The sequence below is a fragment of the Ovis aries genome, chromosome 20 (assembly GCF_016772045.2).
Source record: "Ovis aries strain OAR_USU_Benz2616 breed Rambouillet chromosome 20, ARS-UI_Ramb_v3.0, whole genome shotgun sequence".
Lineage (NCBI taxonomy): Eukaryota > Metazoa > Chordata > Mammalia > Artiodactyla > Bovidae > Ovis > Ovis aries.
In genome coordinates, this window is record NC_056073.1 from 13,269,925 (window position 1) to 13,288,686 (window position 18,762).

The 18,762-nt window shown below is 46.2% G+C and overlaps 1 protein-coding gene across 4 annotated transcripts in view; it reads right to left on the reverse strand.

The window, feature by feature from the left end:
* KIF6 (kinesin family member 6) overlaps nt 1-18,762 on the reverse strand; it is a 428,173-nt gene that overhangs the window by 66,058 nt on the left and 343,353 nt on the right. For all 4 annotated transcript variants that reach the window (XM_060403167.1, XM_042236762.2, XM_012100599.5 and 1 more), the window contains one exon: nt 11,815-11,870. In XM_060403167.1, the coding sequence (XP_060259150.1) occupies nt 11,815-11,870 (56 nt within the window). The remainder of the gene's footprint in view (nt 1-11,814; nt 11,871-18,762) is intronic.

An 18,762-nucleotide genomic window follows, 5' to 3' on the forward strand; every position in this document is an offset into this window, starting at 1 on the left:
AGGTAAGTGATAAGGACCTACTGTATAGCACAGGGAACTTTACTCAATAATGACCTATATGGGGAAAGAATCTAAAAGAGTGGATATGAGGATATGCATAACGGACTCACTTTGCTGTACAGTAGAAGCTAACACAATACTGCGAATCAACTACACTCCAATAAAAATTAATTTAAAAAGAAGTTGGCAGTTTTCTGCAGGGGTATTCTGATGTCTAGATAACAGTATCTGCTGGCAAAGTTATTTTTGAGATACTTGTATGAAAATGATCATGTGAAGAAGGCACATTACTGCTATGATGAGATTAGAATGCATCAGCCGCCTTCTGAAAATCTGAAATGACTCTGCTATGAGGAGAAGAAATTTTACTTTAAAGCATTTCATTAAATGAAATAGGTGTTGGGAAAATTGGCTCTTTGGAAAAGATTCAGCTTTCAGCCTCAGCTTATACCGCATTTCACAATAAACTCCAAATGAGTTGCATGTGAAAAATAGAACAATAAGAAAAACCAGAAGAAAATTTAGGAAAGCATTAAACAAATATCAGGCAATGAACAATCCATCATTATTACTATTACAATGACCCTTCCTAAGTATAAAAGCGCTGGAGGAAGTTGTAAAAGACCAATGAATTTAACTGGATGAAAATAAATAAAATCCCTATATATTATAATGTACTTTCCAAAGATTGGTCACTATTACTGTTGGTAAAACGAAGAGACAAGGGCAAGGTGCTTCCTGGGGAAACTAGAAATAAAAGAATTGATGTCGCCTTATAAGTGTTGAAGCCTGGTGTGCTGCAGTCCACGCGGTCACAAATAGTCGGACACGACTGGGCGACTGAACTGAACTATAAATGTTCAATTGGCAAAACCTTCACACCTGTGAGATAGAGCCGAGAGGACACGAGATGTCCATCATTGTGCCTGCTCTACACGTTCAGTTTATAAAACAGAAACCTCCCCATCACACCTTCTTTTGCCTAGGTGGACATTTTCTGAAATTCAAGACCTTTCTTCCTCCCTGTAACATCTGCCTGGACCAGACATGCGTTTCTGATCCAAAGACAGCACATTGTTAAGCTTGCCAGCAGCAGCTGTCCTGAAGGCCTGGAAAAGATAAACTGGGCCAGTCAAGTTCTCTTTCTCATAACTTTGAGCTAGAGTTAGTTGCTCAGTTGTGTCCGACTCTGCATCGGTTTGCGACCCTATGGGCTATATCCGGTCAGGTTCCTCTGTCCGTGGAGTTCTCCTTGTAGTCCGCCAGGCTCCTCTGTCCATGGGATTCTCCAGGTAAGAATACTGGAGTGGGGTGCCATTTCCTTCTCCAGGGATCTTCCTGACCCAGGGATTGAACCCAGGTCTCCCACATTGCAGGCAGATTGGTTACCACCTGAACCACCAGAGAAGCCCTTTGAGCTAAGGAACTTTGAGCTAAGAAACAAGCAAATCTTTAGCTTGTTACCTTGGGAGCAGAGTTAAAGGATACTTTCAGGTACAGCTGGGGCCAGAACAGACCAAAACCACGAGCAAGCACGACCCATGGTCAGCAGGGACAACAGGTTGCTAGAGTAGATGTGCACAGAGGTAGCAAGAGGCCCTGACGGAGGCACGGGCAGTGTGCTGGGCTCTGGAGCTGCACGGGTTCCTGATGTCATTCTCACTCACCCCTGCCCCACTCCCACCCCGGGACCTGGCTCTGGCCCCTGATTCAGCTTGCTGGGCTCTCAGATCTTATTGCTGTATCTCTGTTCAGTTCAGTTCAGCTGAGTCACTCAGTCATGTCCGACCTTTTGCCACCCCATGGACTGCAGCACGCCAGGCTTCCCTCTCCATCACCAGCTCCTGGAGCTTGCTCAAACTCATGTCCATCAAGTAGGTGATGCCCTCCAACTATCTCATCCTCTGTTGTCCCCTTCTCCTCCTGCCTTTAATCTTTCCCAGCATCAGGGTCTTTTCCAATGAGTCAGTTCTTCAAATCAAGTGGCCAAAGTATTGGAGCTTCAACTTCAGCATCAGTCCTTCCAGTGAATATTCAGGACTGATGGACTCTCTAGAGTCTTCTCCAACACCACAGTTCAAAAGCATCCATTCTTCAGTGCTCAGCTTTCTTTATGGTACAACTCTCACATTCATACATGACTACTGGAAAAACCATAGCTTTGACTAGATGGACCTTTGTTGGCAAAGTAATGTCTCTGCTTTTTAATATGCTGTCCAGGTTGGTCATAGCTTTCTTCCAAGAAGCAATTGTCTTTTAATTTTATGGCTGCAGTCACCATCTGCAGTGATTTTGGAGTCCAAGAAAATAAAATCTGTCACTGTTTCAATTGTTTCCCCATATATTTGCCATGAAGTGATGGGACTGGATGCCATAATCTTCATTTTTTGAATGTTGAGTTTTAAGCCAGCTTTTTCACTCTCCTCTTTCACTTTCATCAAGAGGCTTTTTAGATGTTCTTTGCTTTCTGCCATAAGGGTGGTGTCATCTGCATATCTGAAGTTATTGATATTTCTCCCTGCAATCTTACTATTTTTTGACTTTGAATTGGTTTATGTATCTGAAAGAGAAGTTCACTGTCATGCAAAGAGTCGGTCAGCAGGTAAATCCAAGAGGAAGCCACTGCACTGAGCAGGTCTATGGCTGAAGGTGGGTAGCATATGCTGGGGTGTATTATAATAGGAGCTATCAGAGGGAGCAGGTCATTGACAGGAGGCTTTGAAAGCACCTACTTAGAGAATACCAGAGTGACAGTCTTCAAAGATGAACAATTCAAATCATTTTATTTATCTGTGGCTGTTTGGAGTATTTACATTTGAATACATAGGGGGCTTCCTTTGTAGTTCAGCTGGTAAAGAATCTGCCTGCAATGCAGGAGATCTGGGTTCTATCCCTGGGTTGGGAAGATTCCCTGGAGGAGGGCATGGCACCCCACTCCAGTATTCTTGCCTAGAGAATCCCCATGGACAGAGGAGCCTGGTGGGCTTCAGTCCTTGGGGTGACAAAGAGTTGGATACGACTGAGGGACTAAGCATGGATGGATACACAGCATGGATAGACAGGATGTTTCGAGATTTCACTTTAAAGAAAATAATGTAGCTTGACTTTGAAATTATAAGTTAAGAGTGTAGAGAAACTGTTGTTTTCTAATTCTTATTTAAAAAAACTTTTTATTTTGTACTGGCATTTATCCTTCAAACTTGGTGCTGGAGAAGACTCTTGAGAGTCCCTTGGCCAGCAAGGAGATCAAAATAGTCAATCCTACAGGAAATCAAGCCTGAATATTCATTGGAAGGACTGACGATGAGGCTGAAGCTCCAATACTTTGGCCCCCTGATTCAAAGAGCTGACTCATTGGAAAAGACCCTGATGCTGGGAAAGATTGAAGGCAGGAGGAGAAAGGGACAACAGAGAATGAGATGGTTGGATAGCATACCAACTCAATGGACATGAGTTTGAGTAAGCTCCAGGAGATGGTGTAGAACAGGGAAGCCTGGCATGCTACAATTCATAGGGTCGCAAAGAGTCGGATATGACTGAGCGACTGAACTGAACTGAACTGAAGTAGAAACCTAGCATATGGTATTGTCTTTTCTGGAGAAAAGTGTATTGTGCCCAGAAGAGAGGTGGCTGGGGTGGAGGCTGCCTGGAATCTCTGTGGGGATATTCACTCCCCTGGGCACTGGACACCTGGCAGGGCTTCACCTTGCCCGTGAGAACCTTGCTCTCAAAAAACACTTCTTTTTGCTTTGACTCCCTTTATGCTTGGGGATGCTTATTCACTAACCTTCCAGTAATAAATCTATTTTGTTTCTGGGAGAAGAGGCCTTGGATAGAGGCAGTTTAAGAGTTCCTGTCTATAAAAGAACATCCTCCAGGGTAAATTAACAGACTGCCTCTCTAGGTTATAGGCAGACTGCCTCTCTAGGTTATAGTGAGTATGACTGACAGGGGACAGCCTTCCTGAGTTCACCCTACATGGGCCAGATCCTGGACCTTGTTTTATTCCCTAAGGTAGGACCACTCTGTCAGGACTCTTGGGAGGCCTCCATCCATCTTTTTTTTTTGGCTGACATTCCAACCAAATCACTGGTTCCTTCCTTATATGTGACGATTATTAGTGTTACCTCTTGTCAGTTAATACACTCCACAGTCCTCCAGCTTGCTCAGATCATTTTGCTATTGTTGACTGATCTCCAAACTAAGACAGCAAACATTCAATCAAGTCTATGAAGATATCAGTCATACTGGTTATGGGCTGTCACTCCGGTAACTGCACGTCTTGGAGTTTCAACATTCTAAATTATTAAAAGAAGGACTTTAAGAAATCTTCCCTCTGCTCTTTTCATCTTTAGATATACCGAGTCATCTCAAAAGGTGCCAGTCTATCCTGCTTTTAGCAATTCTGAGAATCTATATTCTGTTTATCACCTCTTCTGACAAAATGTCTGTTTCATGTGATCAGCTATAGGTTCAATATAACCGAAAATCATTTCTTCCTTTTTGAGTCTCTTTAAAGATGGGAGGGGCATTCAGGATGGGGAGCACGTGGATACCCTTGGCGGATTCATGTTGATGTATGGCAAAACCAATACAATATTATAAAGTAATTAGTCTCCAATTAAAATAAATAAATGTATATTAAAAAATAAAATAAAATAAAAATGGAAAAAAAAACACAAAAGATGAGCTACAATTTACTGATCCCTCTGCACATCAAGTAATACACAGTGTGCCCTCCCACAATTATGTTTAACAGGAACCACTCACACAGGATTGGTTACGAGGAGCTGGAGTCAGTGTCATATTTGTTGACATAGGACTTTTTTTCTAGAAAGTTCAAGAAAAGGTTGTTAAATGCAAAGGAAGCTAGCAGAGCTGAGCCCAGGGGATGGTAGGGACACTGAGGACTGAACCCAGCCCCTCTCCCCACATGCCTCCTCTGAGTCCAGTGTGGCCAGTGCTCTTTCTTAGAAGGAAGCGCTTCTTTCATGTCGTGGGGCCCTTCTGTCTGTGCATGTGTTGTTCACGCCTCCACAACTCAGCCCTCAGCCCTCAGCCCTTCCTATGGGCTCTTCTATCACGATAGCCTCGTTTGGGGAGAAAAATGGATGTTTTGCATAGTGTTTCCTTGTGCATTAGAAATTTAACGTGTCTTTTTATTTATATCATTATTTTTTATTAGGATTATAATTGGTTGAATTAGAGTACTAGTCATAAAATTGCATGGGCTTTGAGAAGTCTTTCCAGTCTTAATCTGCCTACAATCCCTGCTGTTTTTTTAGCATGTGACTGCATTTATTCCATTACCGGCAGAGGCACCGGTACGTAAAGCCAGTTTTTAAATTCCTCATTCACAGCTTCCTTTTTTTTCCCAGGATAAATAACTCTAAGCATTTTGGTCCCTCATAGGAACTACTATCCACTCCTTACAGCCATATCCTGTTTCAAGCCGCAGGTCAATATCTTAGAGGTTTGTAGTGAACATGATTGCTGTCGGCCCAGCATTTCTTCCTTTGGAGACAGAGACTTCTTCAGTTCCCTAAAACCTGTACTCAGCTTCTATGGAGCAGGTGGGCTGAGTCCTGAGGAGGGAGTGAATCAGAACGTTTCACTTCCTGGATGCAGGGTCTCCTTCAGAGATGGACACATGACCTAAGCCAGGCCGGTCATTCCCCCTCTAGGGGTTTTTGCCAACAGTGTTGGAAAAGACCCTGTTTACTGGGATATATGAATCTATCATCCAGAGGTTCCTAGCCTTTTTGGCACCAGGGACTGGTCTTCTTGAAGACAATTTTCCCACAGATGACGTAGGGGTGGGGGCAGTTTCAGGATGATTCTTTTAAGAAGCCCTCAACCTAGATCCCTCGTGTGTGCAGTTCACAGGAGGTTTGTGCTCCTAGAGAATCTAATGCCGCTGCTGATCTGACAGGAGGCAGAGCTCAGGCAGTAAGTAATGTGAGGGATGGGGAGTGGCTCTAAGTATAGAAGGAACTTCGATGCATGCCCATCATTCACCTCATGCTGTACGGCCCCGAGGATCATGCCCTATGACCCCTGCTATGCTCCCCATTAGCTTAGACCTTTGGGAAGCACCTTCCCACTAAACTGGGAGAGACTCCCAGAGAACCCAGTCGAGTTGGGAGGAGGGGAGAGGAGGGGAGAGGGGGAGGGAGAGGAGGGAGTGGAGGATGGGGAGGAGGGTGCACATGAAGCCAAATGCATTCCCTGGATTTCCTGCTTTCACGAGACAATGAAATTCCTCTCATGCTTACAGCCAAACATCCTGGCCAATACAAATTGAACACAAATTAATTAAATTTGTTTGATAAGAGTAATTAAAAAAATCAAACTAATGTGCAAACAGAGCTTATTATTTAAAATTCATGTGATGAATTACTTAATAAAGCAAAAAATCCCCCTTGTAACGTTTTCATCATGGCTTTACTGCTTTTCTCTGAACCATCTCTTTTCCCGCAGAGAGGCAGAATTCCCAGGAAATGCAGTGAGCACACATGGAAATGCTGGGCAGAGGGAAAGGGTGTCACCTTGACTTTTTGCATTTAATTTTGAGAACGTGCATTTTTTCACATTATGGTGACATATTTTTATTTTGTGGTCCTTGATGATTTCTTTGCCTGCCCTTAACCAGGCTTTCTCTGGTCCAGTTGATTGGTGCTCATTTGGTACTTAAGCAGAAGTACTTCATTACACCCATTTCTACTAAACCTCATCTAAGTTTGTGATTTGAAACCTCTCATGTTTTCTGAAGCATCAGTACGTGCACTCAGTTGGAATTGTATAGAGCCTGAACATACGACCCCTCTATTTTATTTTGCAAGCTGCTGGAAATGAGAGTTGTGACCCATGTGAGACACTGAACCCTCCAGGGCTGCTGTAGGTCTGCAGCACACCTTTCTGCAAATTAGAAAAAGGCACCCCTCTCTAAGGGTCAGTGCAACTGTGGGCTAGTGCACGTGGGATGGAAAGCTAGGACAGGCTGGGTGTCATCCTTGCAACTGGGCTCCACTGGGTGAAGGACCAATCATTGACCATGTTACAGAGACCCTTTTCATCTTCTTGGGCTCCATATGCATGAGCTAGGGTCTGGTATGAGCCTTTTGTTAGGCACATCAAATGAAGGGCAACAAGATTCAGGAAAACTGAGTAGTAGCTTAGTGAAATATTAAACTCAGAAAATTTCAGAGGCAGGTAAATCTGAATTTATGGAGATAATATACTGTATTTAAAAGTTTTGGAGTTGGACAGAAATGGACTTTGATCCCAGACTGGCCACTTAGCAGGCCACCTCCCTGATATTCCATTTTTAAAAAATCTGCAAAATAACGATCATACGATAGTTCAGAGAATCTAGGCTACATCAACTGTAAGATCTGGTCTCATTAAAGAGGTTTTTACAATGAAAAGACAGCCAATGGATTGTTAAATGTATCCTGATTTCAGAGGTGTTAAGACTGTAAAACTTATGTATTTTAGAATCTATCACACATGTATAGACTGCGGTTCTTCTCTGTGGAGATTAAATGAGATACTGCGCTTGCTAAGTTCTTGGCACGGCCCAGAGCCAGTGCTCAGTGAAGCTGCAGTGGGTGCAGTTATTTGGAGCTGGTGACAAATAGTAACAAGAGAACAGACTTGACTGAGGCCTTCCCAGCCTCGCAAGACAATCTGGATGTAGGGTGAGATACTAGGAGCCAACATGCACGGGCAGGTCCAGAAGTAAACCTCAGAAGAAGATGAAAGCACAGAAGATGCACAGTGGGAAAACAGTCCCACGAGTTCTGCTGATGGAGACCCAGATCTGAGCAATGACCTGCCCGAACCCCAGATGCGCAGGAGAGACACTCTTCAAAAGGGTACTGTTCAAACGGTGGGCTAGCCGTCCTTGTTCGAAGGTGAAGCAGGAGAGGGAAAACTTCCAGAATGTTCTGTCAGCTTTTCTAGCACTTGGGTTTTCTTCTTCCCTGCTCACTGACATCTACTTCTGTTACATTTCCTGTGATTTCTGAAGTGATCACTGATTGGCTCCCCGGGGAAAGCCCTTCTGTTGTACATCCTCTGATGGATGTTTTCAGTTAGGCCTAGAGGGGTCTGTGGAGGGTGAAGAGGTGCCAAGATGCGTCAGTCAGGCTATTTCACCTGCCTCTGAAGCTGCTGGTTCCCAGACTGGGCGAGCGTGGGCCTCATGCCAAGTAACAGCCACTCATTGTTCCCTGATGCCAAAGACAATGCTGCCAGAGGTAGCTCGCTGATGTAGAGAAACCAACGCCAGGATTCTAATAAGTGAAAAACAGCCTGGATTGTGCCTCTGCTTTGGAAGCCATCTATTTCTTTTCCTGCGGTTTAATGGCATTTTTAGAGATATGATCAATGGAGGCAGGGTGTATATGAATGCGTGATGGAACCTATGATGGAAAGTGGCCTAAACGCTGTTGTGTATGGGGCAGGCAAATGCAATGAAAATGGCTCTCCTTTCGAAAACAAAGACCTCATTATTCAGGGAAGAGATCCTGAAGAAATTAGTCATTTCTTCCATTTCTGACTTCAACTTGTTTCAGCATCAGGACTGATGTAAATGGTGTACAGAGAAGGACGAAGAAAGGAGTTTGTGGCAAGAGTTTAATCTACTCAGTTTGGGTTGGTTTGTTATAAGAAAAGAAAATAACATGGAAATTTTGGTTGAATGATTATGCCATGTAAAAATTAGATATTATATGGTTGCTCCTGAACTAATAACCTCAAGGGATTTTTAATAATGAAATTCATGGACTTTCCCGGTAGCCTAGTGGTTGAGAATCTGCCTGCCAATTCAGGGGCCATACATTTGATCCTTGGTCCAAGAACTAAGATCCCACATGCTGCAGAGCAACTAAACCCCGGAGGTGCAACTACTGAAGCCCGGGCACTCCAGAGCCCATGCTCTGCAACAGGAGAGGCCACCAGAAGGAGAAGCCTGAGCACCACAGCTACAGAGCAGCCACCACTTGCCACAACTTGAGAAAGCCCCTGTGCAGCAACGAAGACCCGGTGGAGCCAAAAATTAGAAAAAATAATACATTTCTTCAAAAAAAAAGAATGAAATTCAAGTGGCAGCTCTAGATCACAACATCAGAGAAAAACCAAATTGCCCGAGACGACAGACGCAACCTGCAGTCGAAGCGTGTGGGCTAGCTGGTGTGTAGATCACAGACAGACCTTCCCTCTCCCCTCGGCAGGCCAGTTGCACAGGCGCCCCCAGCTTCTCACTCCAGCCCGAGGGTCCGGAGAGAGGATGTGGCTGAGCCTGGGGCTGGAGCTGAGTCATCACCCCACGCACGTCATGGCACATCCGTGCCACGCTCCCACCTCCAGGCTCTTAGAGTCACTAAAGGACGTGTAGGGGGATGAAAATTCCACTTGATTTAATTTCTCCCTAGGAAAAAATACACTCAGTAATGTTGTAAATCTCTTAAAACCAGTTTCCTTCAAGGTTGCCTTGGAAATTTTAAATATGTGTACAAGTTCCACCTTGTACTTCCTTAGTCTTAACCCTGTGTCTGAGATGCAGTGGTGGTGGTGGTCAGGGCTACTCGCTGTGGTCAAGCACCGTCAGGGGCTTGTTGCATAAGGGGGCTGAGTCTCAACGATCCACTCGCCTTGGCCCCACCTTGGATCAAGAGCACATCTGAAAGATAGGTGGCCAGGAGGTGGGTTTTAAGCCTATTATTTGCATAAAATGACTTAAGAGTGACATTGGTTTTATTAGCACCACTGAACTACCAGCCACTTTCTCATTAGCAATAAATGTTTGAGTTTTAACACTGCTGTGAACTCTACTTATTATTATTCAGAAAACACAAAGGTTTATTTGCCCAGGGCTTTCTCTAGTACATCTGGACCTTTTGTGTGCAAATTACAGACATATTGTCTGGAATACCAACTACAGCCTTCAGATCCCTGGCCTGGGCAGCTGTGGGGCAGCCTCTGATTTGCCTAATCTCAAGAAATATGGCAAATTGGATCCATCAATGTGTGTTGTTGCATCAAAATTATGGAGAATTTAAAATGACTTGTGACAACAACTCACTGTACTCAGAGTGAAACACTAAGTTATTAGAATGGGCCACTGTTGTCTTCCACTGTTTGTATATTTCATTAGTGTTGAAACAGTTTTATTTTGGTTTAGAGAGTTAGATGTTTTCCAAGGACAAAACTTTATGTCACTTTCTGGGGAGAAACGATTCATAAAATGTCCTCCCCTCTTGTCTCCCCAGGAGTGAAAACAGACCATTAGGTCCTTCGAGTCAGATGACTCTGACAAGCTGGCTCTGAATCCGCTTAGGCCTGTTTCCCCTTCCCTCATCATCGGTTTGGGTCACTGATTTCTATGAGAGTCTGATAAACTATAAATGCTATCTCTAGAAAAGTGCTCCTGACCCTCAGTTTTTTTTTTTTTCATATGGTTTCAGGGGTTTTGAGAATTTAAGCCAAGAAAGGAGTTTTACATAGGATTTTAAGAGAGACCAATTACATTGAAATAGTTACCAAGATTTTAAAAAGTTTTGTGATATAGAAATAGCTATATGTGCTTTTATATAAGTGCATTAAATAACAAGGTCTACTGGTGAGTCTAATAACTACTGTAATTTTGAAGCACTGATGAGTATAAAAGATATTTTACGGTGTCTGCCAACCGTGTTGTGAAGTGAAAATGTCGGTAATTTCCACTGTGACAGGTGCTGGTACTTCTACTGTGGTCTGCTGCGGACATTCATCATTGGATGGAGCGCTAAACTGCAGTTAGAGGTTAGTGAAAATAAAGGTGCAGTTTCCCTCCATCCAAGTTGCTGGACCTTAAGTCAAGCACCTCTGAGACTCTAGAGATCCTTGTCCTGGCGCTGGGTGCGGCTCGGGGCTTGTTGGCCTCAGTTCTTTGTTCAAGCCGCAGTAGAGAATGCAGGGCTACCCGGTTCCCTAACTGAAATGACCCCAGGCTATTGTTAGTTGCCATATTTTGTAGGAAAAGCCAAAAGGGATGTTCATAGTGGCCTTCTGTCCTGTCCTCACTTATGAGAGCAGAGAGGTCGGGACGAGGGGGACACAGGAGTCAGCTGTAACAGTCTTAGCTAGCACAGAGATGAAGCCAGAAGGGACCCCCTTGGTGAAGATGCCCAGCCTGGGAGATGGGTCTCTGTGTGTCTTCTAGCTTCGGGTGAAAGAAGCATCTTCCTCCTCTCACTTTGACAAAGATCTGAGGCACAGTATTACTGAGGTTGCCTCTTGCTTTAACCTCACTTTTCCAGGGATGCTCATCTAAGTGGGGGAGCCCCATTGGGCAGCCCAAGTCCTGGGAGGGCAGAGTGACTCATTTTTGCCTCTCATTCTCCTAGTCACTGAAGGAGATGAAATGGTGCTGAAAAATGCACACCTGGGCCAAAAACGATACGTACATTCTGGGAGGTGTGAAAGTGTTCCACAGTCCCTTAAAAACGTGAAACGTTGCTGCAATAGTACAGTTATGACCAGCTGAGCCATTGCTGGAAAACACCAGGGACAGACAGAACTTGCTCATTGGGAGGCTCAGACTCAGGCCTGCATGAGGATGAACAATTCAAGATCTAGACAAAAGAAAGTGATTTCCCTGATGAATGGTGGGAGAGATGACAAACTTCCAAGGAGAGGTGCTCTCAAAGCAGCCTCCTGGGCAGGGATCTTCTGAAACTGGTCCTCACGGCTGTTTGGAAGCACATTATGACCTGATTTTCACCAGGAAAATGGCCTGTGAAAGAGGCTCACAGAGTGTCATCTGCTTACCAATTTTACTTCTTGCTTCATTTATGCTTTCTCCCAGGGCCTTAGCTTCAGAAAATCTGGAGGGGGAGAAAAAAGAAGAAATGAGAGTTTAACATTTTCTGTTCATCCTAAATTATGTTTTAAAAATAAAAGATTCCTGAGAGGTCTCTGTTATAAAACTTCATGGAAAGGGACATAAAAAGACAATTTAAATGAATGAAATACATTTGACTTATGAGCAGAAATAAAATTTGTATTAATTACTGGTGTCATGCATTTTTACCCCACTCTTCAGTGTAGAACTTCCTTCGCATAGCCTCTAATTTACGACTCTTGATTCCTAATGTTTTATGATACCAAGAAACCTGAGGAAAGCAGGGCTCTACGCCTTAGGTGCGGTGTTCTATTAATCACAGTACCGAGATCTTAGAGTCAGAGAATATTTAAATAACTTTTTTCTTTCTGATCTTTTCTCTTTTTTTCCCTTACTGGTAAACCATGGCTGGTCATGAGGCAGATTCACGCCATCATCAGTTTCTATAAATCAAGTTGTATGGGACGCAGCCACATGGACTCCTTTGTTTACTGTCTAAGGCTGCTCTCACACTGCAAAGGCAGTTGAGTGGCTGTGACGAAGGCTATGGAGCCTGAAGAGCTGAAAATATTTACTATCTGGCTTTTCCCAGAAAAGAGTTTGTTTACTTTTGTTATAGATGATGTTAAATCACATTTTGGAACTATCAAAGCAAGAAAAAAAAAAAAAAACCCCTCATTATTCCCTACCCAGAAATAGACCTATTCTGAGATCTAGTCTTCTTTCTAGCCAGTTGTTACAGAGTTAAGATTATATATATATATATGATTTTGTGCTTTGATTTTTTTCCATTTAGCATTGTAAGTCCTTACCTATGTTCTTAGGAACTTTTCCACTATCTTTAGATGGCTGCCTACTCGTCCCCCAGATGCTGTGTTGACATTTACTTAATGACTCCTATTTTCCAACAGGTAATCTTGAGAAGCCCCCTGAGAGCCCAGTCTTACGCTGGACAAGTGTAGAAATGACCCCTACGAAAACCATGCATTCTAGGCCTACACACAGTGGGCCCTTAGGAAATGTTATTGCTCTACCTGCAAATCTTTCTGGATCCCAGTAAATCCCAGATGTGCTACTGCTTCATCCATACGCACTTTAGTCCTGCGGGATTTTGTTAGACGACGTGGGGAGAAGAGGGCTCCCAGGTACGGGAATACCAGAAGCGAAGTCCAGAGTGCCCAGAATGCTCTGGGCTGGCTGGGAAAGAGGCGTGAATTACGTCACTGCTATTTTCCGACTGTGTTTGCTTGGCTGGAGACTGCCAACAGAAGTTTCCAGGGAAGGTGACTACATTTTCTCTCAGCGTTAGGTTTCTTGGGACTCCCCACCCTGGCTCCTTATTAATAGTGTTCAGGCTCATCCCAGACGACATATGTCCCTTTTGCAGCTTAGGGCTTGGCGCCTTCTGGAGATGAGTACAAGCCCACTGGATGCCAGGCAGACTGAATTCAGCTCAGCAAACATTCGTAACATGGGTGGGTCACTGCTGGGCTCTGGGGGCTCACTCTGGCCTCTGTCCCCTGGGCAGATAGACTGAGGCTTTGTCTGGGCCACTCAAATGAGGACTATCTTCATCCTTTAAGCTCTGCCATGTGGAGGTGGCGGGGGGCAGGGGGCGGGGCTCTAACTGTTGGTTGGTGCCATGTCCATCCTCAGCACCGGCAGTTTCAGGGCGTTTTATAGTCCTCCACAGCCCAGTGAATGACACCTCTGACGGCCTGTTCCACAGAGTTCTGGAAGCTTGAGATTCTTGGGAATGAGGAAACTATAAGAGCAAGGCTGCAAAGCTGCTGAGACTTATAGCAGTGCTGGAGGAAACCAGGGCAGAGCCGAGAAGGGAAGGTCCTGAAGGCAGAGAGGGCCATCTCCGCAGAGGAGCCCCCACAGGCATGGAAGGGACCCCCCCGCCGGTGGTCACCCACATGTGTCGGGGGTGGGGCCCGTGGCGAAGAGCTGCTGAGTGCTGTGGTGAACCGTCTTCAAAGAGCCGCCCCACGCCAGGCTGGCAGACATGGCCGGGAAGCCGTGGGCTGTTGTTCCAGGCTCTCTGCAGCCTAGCGCCGAGCTAAAAAGGGCTTTCCCACTGGAGAGGCATGGGTGAGGGCTGAACCGTCTCTGAGAGACCGTTTTCCCTTCACTCTGCAGCTGCTGCCACCCCAGGCCACTCCACCCACATGCTTTCCTGCCCCTGGGTTGTCGAGACAGACTCTTGCCTGAGGAAGCCCAGCTCTGGAGGAGAAGGAGGGGCGTCAACAGCGATGAGACGCGGCTCTGCATTCCTGCCCTGTTCCTCCTGCATCTCCACAGCCCCCAGCCCGGCTCCCTCGGAGCCACCCCCTCGCCTTCTTCCTGCCCCAGCCTGAATTCTGGACGAAAGAGTTCATCTACCTTGAGAGGATCGTGGAGTGAAAACAATTCTCTTCCACTGGCTTCCATGTCGCATCACGCATCTTCCTGTTTTTCCCCCTCTCTCCCGCAGTGTTGCTTCTCAGACTCTTTTTCAGGCTTTTCTTCTGCCATCTGTTCCTTAGATGCTGGTAATGGTCAGGGTTTGGGCTTCCCTGGAGGCTCAGATGGTAAAGAATCTGCCAGCAATGCAGGAGACCTCGGTTTGATCCCTGGGTTCAATCCCTGGGTCGGGAAGATACCCTGGAGAAGAGAATGGCTACCTAGTATGCTTGCTTGGAGAATTCCACGGACAGAGGAGCCCGGTGGGCACAGTCCATGGGGTTGCAAAGTTGGAAATGAATGAGTGGCCAGCACTTTCATTTTCTTCAGTGGTCAGGGTTTAGCCTTAGAGCCTCTCCTCAGGACACCTACTCTCCAGGCGCTCCACTCAGGCCAGTGCCTTCAATGGCCACCTCTTTGGACAGCTCCCAGATCCCAGTCCTGCTTTATTTTCTGTCTATCTGATGCCCTGCAGATAACTAAAACCCATGGGATCCAGAGAAGGGCTGAGGACCTTCCCTGAAGGCCTCCCTGCCCTTCTCCCCTCGCTGCCTGGCACCCACACTCACCCAGGGGCTCATGCCACTAACCTGCACCCCACACCAGCCTTTGCCCTTCTCTCCATCAGCCCCTTCACTCAGTCCTGGAGTCTTGCCCCCTCTCTGTCCTCAGTGCCTACACTGACATCCCACTGAGCTCCACGCTGGGCCACTCGCCCTGAGAGGGCGCTGTCCTCTCTCCCCCAGACCACTTCTGCCGCCGTTTGCTCAGCTCCCTGCATTTACGCTGCCTGCCTTTGGGCTATCTCCCACATTGCAGTCTTGTCTTCTTGTCTAGGGTGATTAACATAATGCATCGACCATTCAAGGGGTGAACGTCCAATTCACTTCCCCATCAGAAAGACTGGGTCTATGCCCTTTCCTTTCTCTGTTGACTCATTCCTGATATGATACCAGCCTCTGTTATATTGTGATGAAGATCCGATTTTCATTTCTACTACACTTTTTAAAATACTGAAATTCCTTTCTATCCTGTACCCTTTCCGTATCAAGATGACTGCCCTCCTGTCACCCACCAAGGGGTTCCTCCCCGACAGAGGAAGCCACTGCTACATTCACCTACTTCTAGCAAGCAGTTCTCAGGCAGTTTTCTGGGCTGCTATGGTTTCTCAAATTCAATTTCAAATTGTCATTTTCAAGCCACACACAAAAGTCTTATATGAGTACCTTTTTTATGGCTAGCGTTGTTTTAAAAAAACTGTGGGGAGGCTGAGAAGATTCTAATCTATTCTTTGCTCTCAGAGTTCATAATTCTAGTTCAGGAGACAAGGTGTAAATACAAAACACAAGTGGAAAAATAATAAAGGTTAAAGCTGAAGTCTAATAGGAACCAGGGAACTCCTATTTGGGGTGGACTGTATTTCCAGATGACGGTGTTAGATTTGCTCTTGGATGCTCTTGGTCCAGTTTTCCTGTTGGTGTGATATTGTTGTTCTAGTCTCTATCTAGAGGATTCAACTGAGTGAGGGGGCTGCTTTTCTTGGTTTTGCTCACATTATCAACGCCTTCATTTCCAGCTGTGGCTGACCTCCCCATGGATTTACTCTTTTGTTACTGAATGGGACCCTGTGACAGGGGATTCAGTTTGTATGAGGGAACCTGTCACAGAAGAAGGTCAGCTACGTGGTGCCTGGGCACTGGAGTTAGCCAAGCATGGGGCTTCCAGCCTCTCTTCATGCCATTATACACTGTGAGGATGAGTCATGCCTGGAAAACGCAGTGATTTTCAACTGCACTTCTATCTGAATTGTCTCCTATTGAAAAATCTGGCTTAAGAATTGGCTCACGCGCTCCAGTTTACCGGAGGGCAGATATCCTATTAATGTGCCAACATCTTATTTCTGTTGTCACAGGCAGACAGCACAACTCTCCCCAAGCTGGGGGCAGAGCTGAGACATGCTGGCAAGTAGGGGTAGAAATCCCTCCTACTAAGGTGACACTAACGTCTGAGCCACTGATGGGCCCCTCTTGCAACTCGGCATCAACTCCTGCACTCTGGGGGAGCTGAGGGAATTCGAGTCATCAAGAGTCCCTGTATTTGAGCTTAGAAGCTACTTGCCATTGGGTAACGAGGCTGAGCTGGACCAAGGCTTGTGCTGTTGGGGGTGGTGGTCGTCCTAAGCCCTTCTTTTCTGGACTTTTCCAGCACCAGGGTGCAGCACTAGGGCCATGGGTTGCAGAGTTACTCGATAAGAGAAGTAGTAAACAAAACGGGAGAGCCCAGGCCCCTGGGTTCTGCTGGCTGAGGATAATCGGAAAGGTAAGACTTTCTAAGAGGAAGTCTACTAGAAGCAGAGTTAGGGAAGAGCGATTATTTTTTGGCTGTGCTGGGCAGCACGTGGGATCTTAGTTCCCTGACCATGGATGGAACCCTCGGCCCTTGCATTGGAAGTGCAGAGTCTTAACCACTGGACTGCCAGGGAAGTCCCAGGGAATAGCAATTTAACCACCCTGGGGACCACCACTCTGGCGCATGTCTGTATTCCTAGGACCCGTCATTCCTCCAACACATGGTCCATGTGATGCTCTCGGTCACTAGAGGGACTGGGAGCAGATGGGTTGGTGAGATCAGGGTCACCGCAGACCAATTCCTCAAGATATGGAGGCCTGGAAGTTTTTCACACTTGATTTCAACGACTGCTATGGGAGCACTGGTTGTAGTTATTTGTTTTCTATAAAAACATCTCTCTTCGTCCTCTGCCATAAGAGTTATGAGCATGTAATATCTGCTAATTGAATACTCGCTGTGAATGCAAAGGTTCCCATCCTGAGAAAAGAGTAGGACCTGGCTTACACTCCCCGGTCCCAAATATTCCTTTAATAATTGGTAACGCTGAACAGATGTAGACATTTTAAAAATGTGGGCTGGTCTGCTGACTTTCCATTTGATTTTAAAAGACTGATTCACTGCTGGGAAAACCTCTTCTTAGAGGGGAGCTTTGCGTGAGTTTCATTAACTCCTTTGGTTTAGGGCCTTGAGGAAGATGGGACCACCATTCGCACCAGCCCGTCCTGTGTGATTTCCACGTGTGTGAGCCCAGAAGCACATCTGTCACGTGGCTGTCAGAAGTCTGCTGTTCTAAGAGTGAACTGTTCACTACCTGTTCTGTTAGTGAACTCTGTACCGGAAGCCCATACATCCTCATCTTTGCCAACCACCCCACCTCCCCGCATGCCCTCCCCCCACCCCCAAACCCATCTCCCACTGGAAAGAGACCTAAGCTCAAGAGTACAAGCGCGATCCAGGAGCCACACCAATTCTAGAACAAGAGAGATGACATATTAGGTTCTTCCTCAAGGTCCCTGGACAAGCTCTCTGTCTGGCCAGTGGTTTTCAAACATGGTGGCATGTTGGAATTCTGAAACAAATGGATGCTTGGGCTTTACCTAATTCAGTGAGAATATCCAGGGAGTCAGGTCCAGGCTCTGGCAGCTTGTACAGCTCCGTGAGTCAGTTTACTATGAAGCCAGGGTTATGAGGTCACCGGTATGGGCCCTGAAGCCCCAGGCGTGGACATAGCTGAGGGCTCTAGTGAAGTCACTGGACGAGGCAGCTGTCCTCCACCTGATGCAGATGTCTCCAGAAAAACAAGGTGTCCTGCTCCAGCACGTCCAGCTGACAATACACAGCCTGCCCCAGGGAGAGGTTCAGAAGGTGCGTGAAACCCCCTGGATTCACAGGCTCAGGTCTTCGTGGGTGTGCATATTCCAGTTTCCTGGAAACGGATACCTCAACTTTCGCTCAGTTCAGTTCAGTTCGGTTCAGTGGCTCAGTCGTGTCCAACTTTCTCTAGAGTCACTTTATTTTCTCCCTGTGTGAGTGCTAGTTGCTCAGTCGTGTCGGACTCTTCGCGGACCCCATGGACTGTAGCCCACCAGGTTCCTCTGTCCATGGGATTCTCCAGGCAAGAAGACAAGAGTGGGTAGCCATTCCCTTCTCCAGGGGATCTTTCTGACCCAGAGATGGAACCCAGGTCTCTCCCCCATTGCAGGCAGATTCTTTACCATCTGAGCCGCCAGGGAAGGCCACCTTCTCCCTACTCCTTGTTTTATCCATCTGTCACTCACACGTCACGTCGGGCTCCCGTTCTGCTCCCTGCAGAGGTGGCCATCCTTATTGGTAAAGTAGGCCAAAGCATACTTCTTCGTTCTGTTGCTTTTGTTTGTTTTATGTGCATCCATTTATAATTTATATAAACTGTGCTCTGGCTTGGTGCTGCCCTTGTTGGCACGTGCTCAGTAATCCCCCCTGCCTGCCACATCCAACTCCCCAACTGTGGCCTGCACGGAGCACCCCCAGCCTTCTACTCTCCACTTCCCCAGGGACGGACGCCCACGGGGTTTCCAGCCCTCCTCAGCCACAAGCAG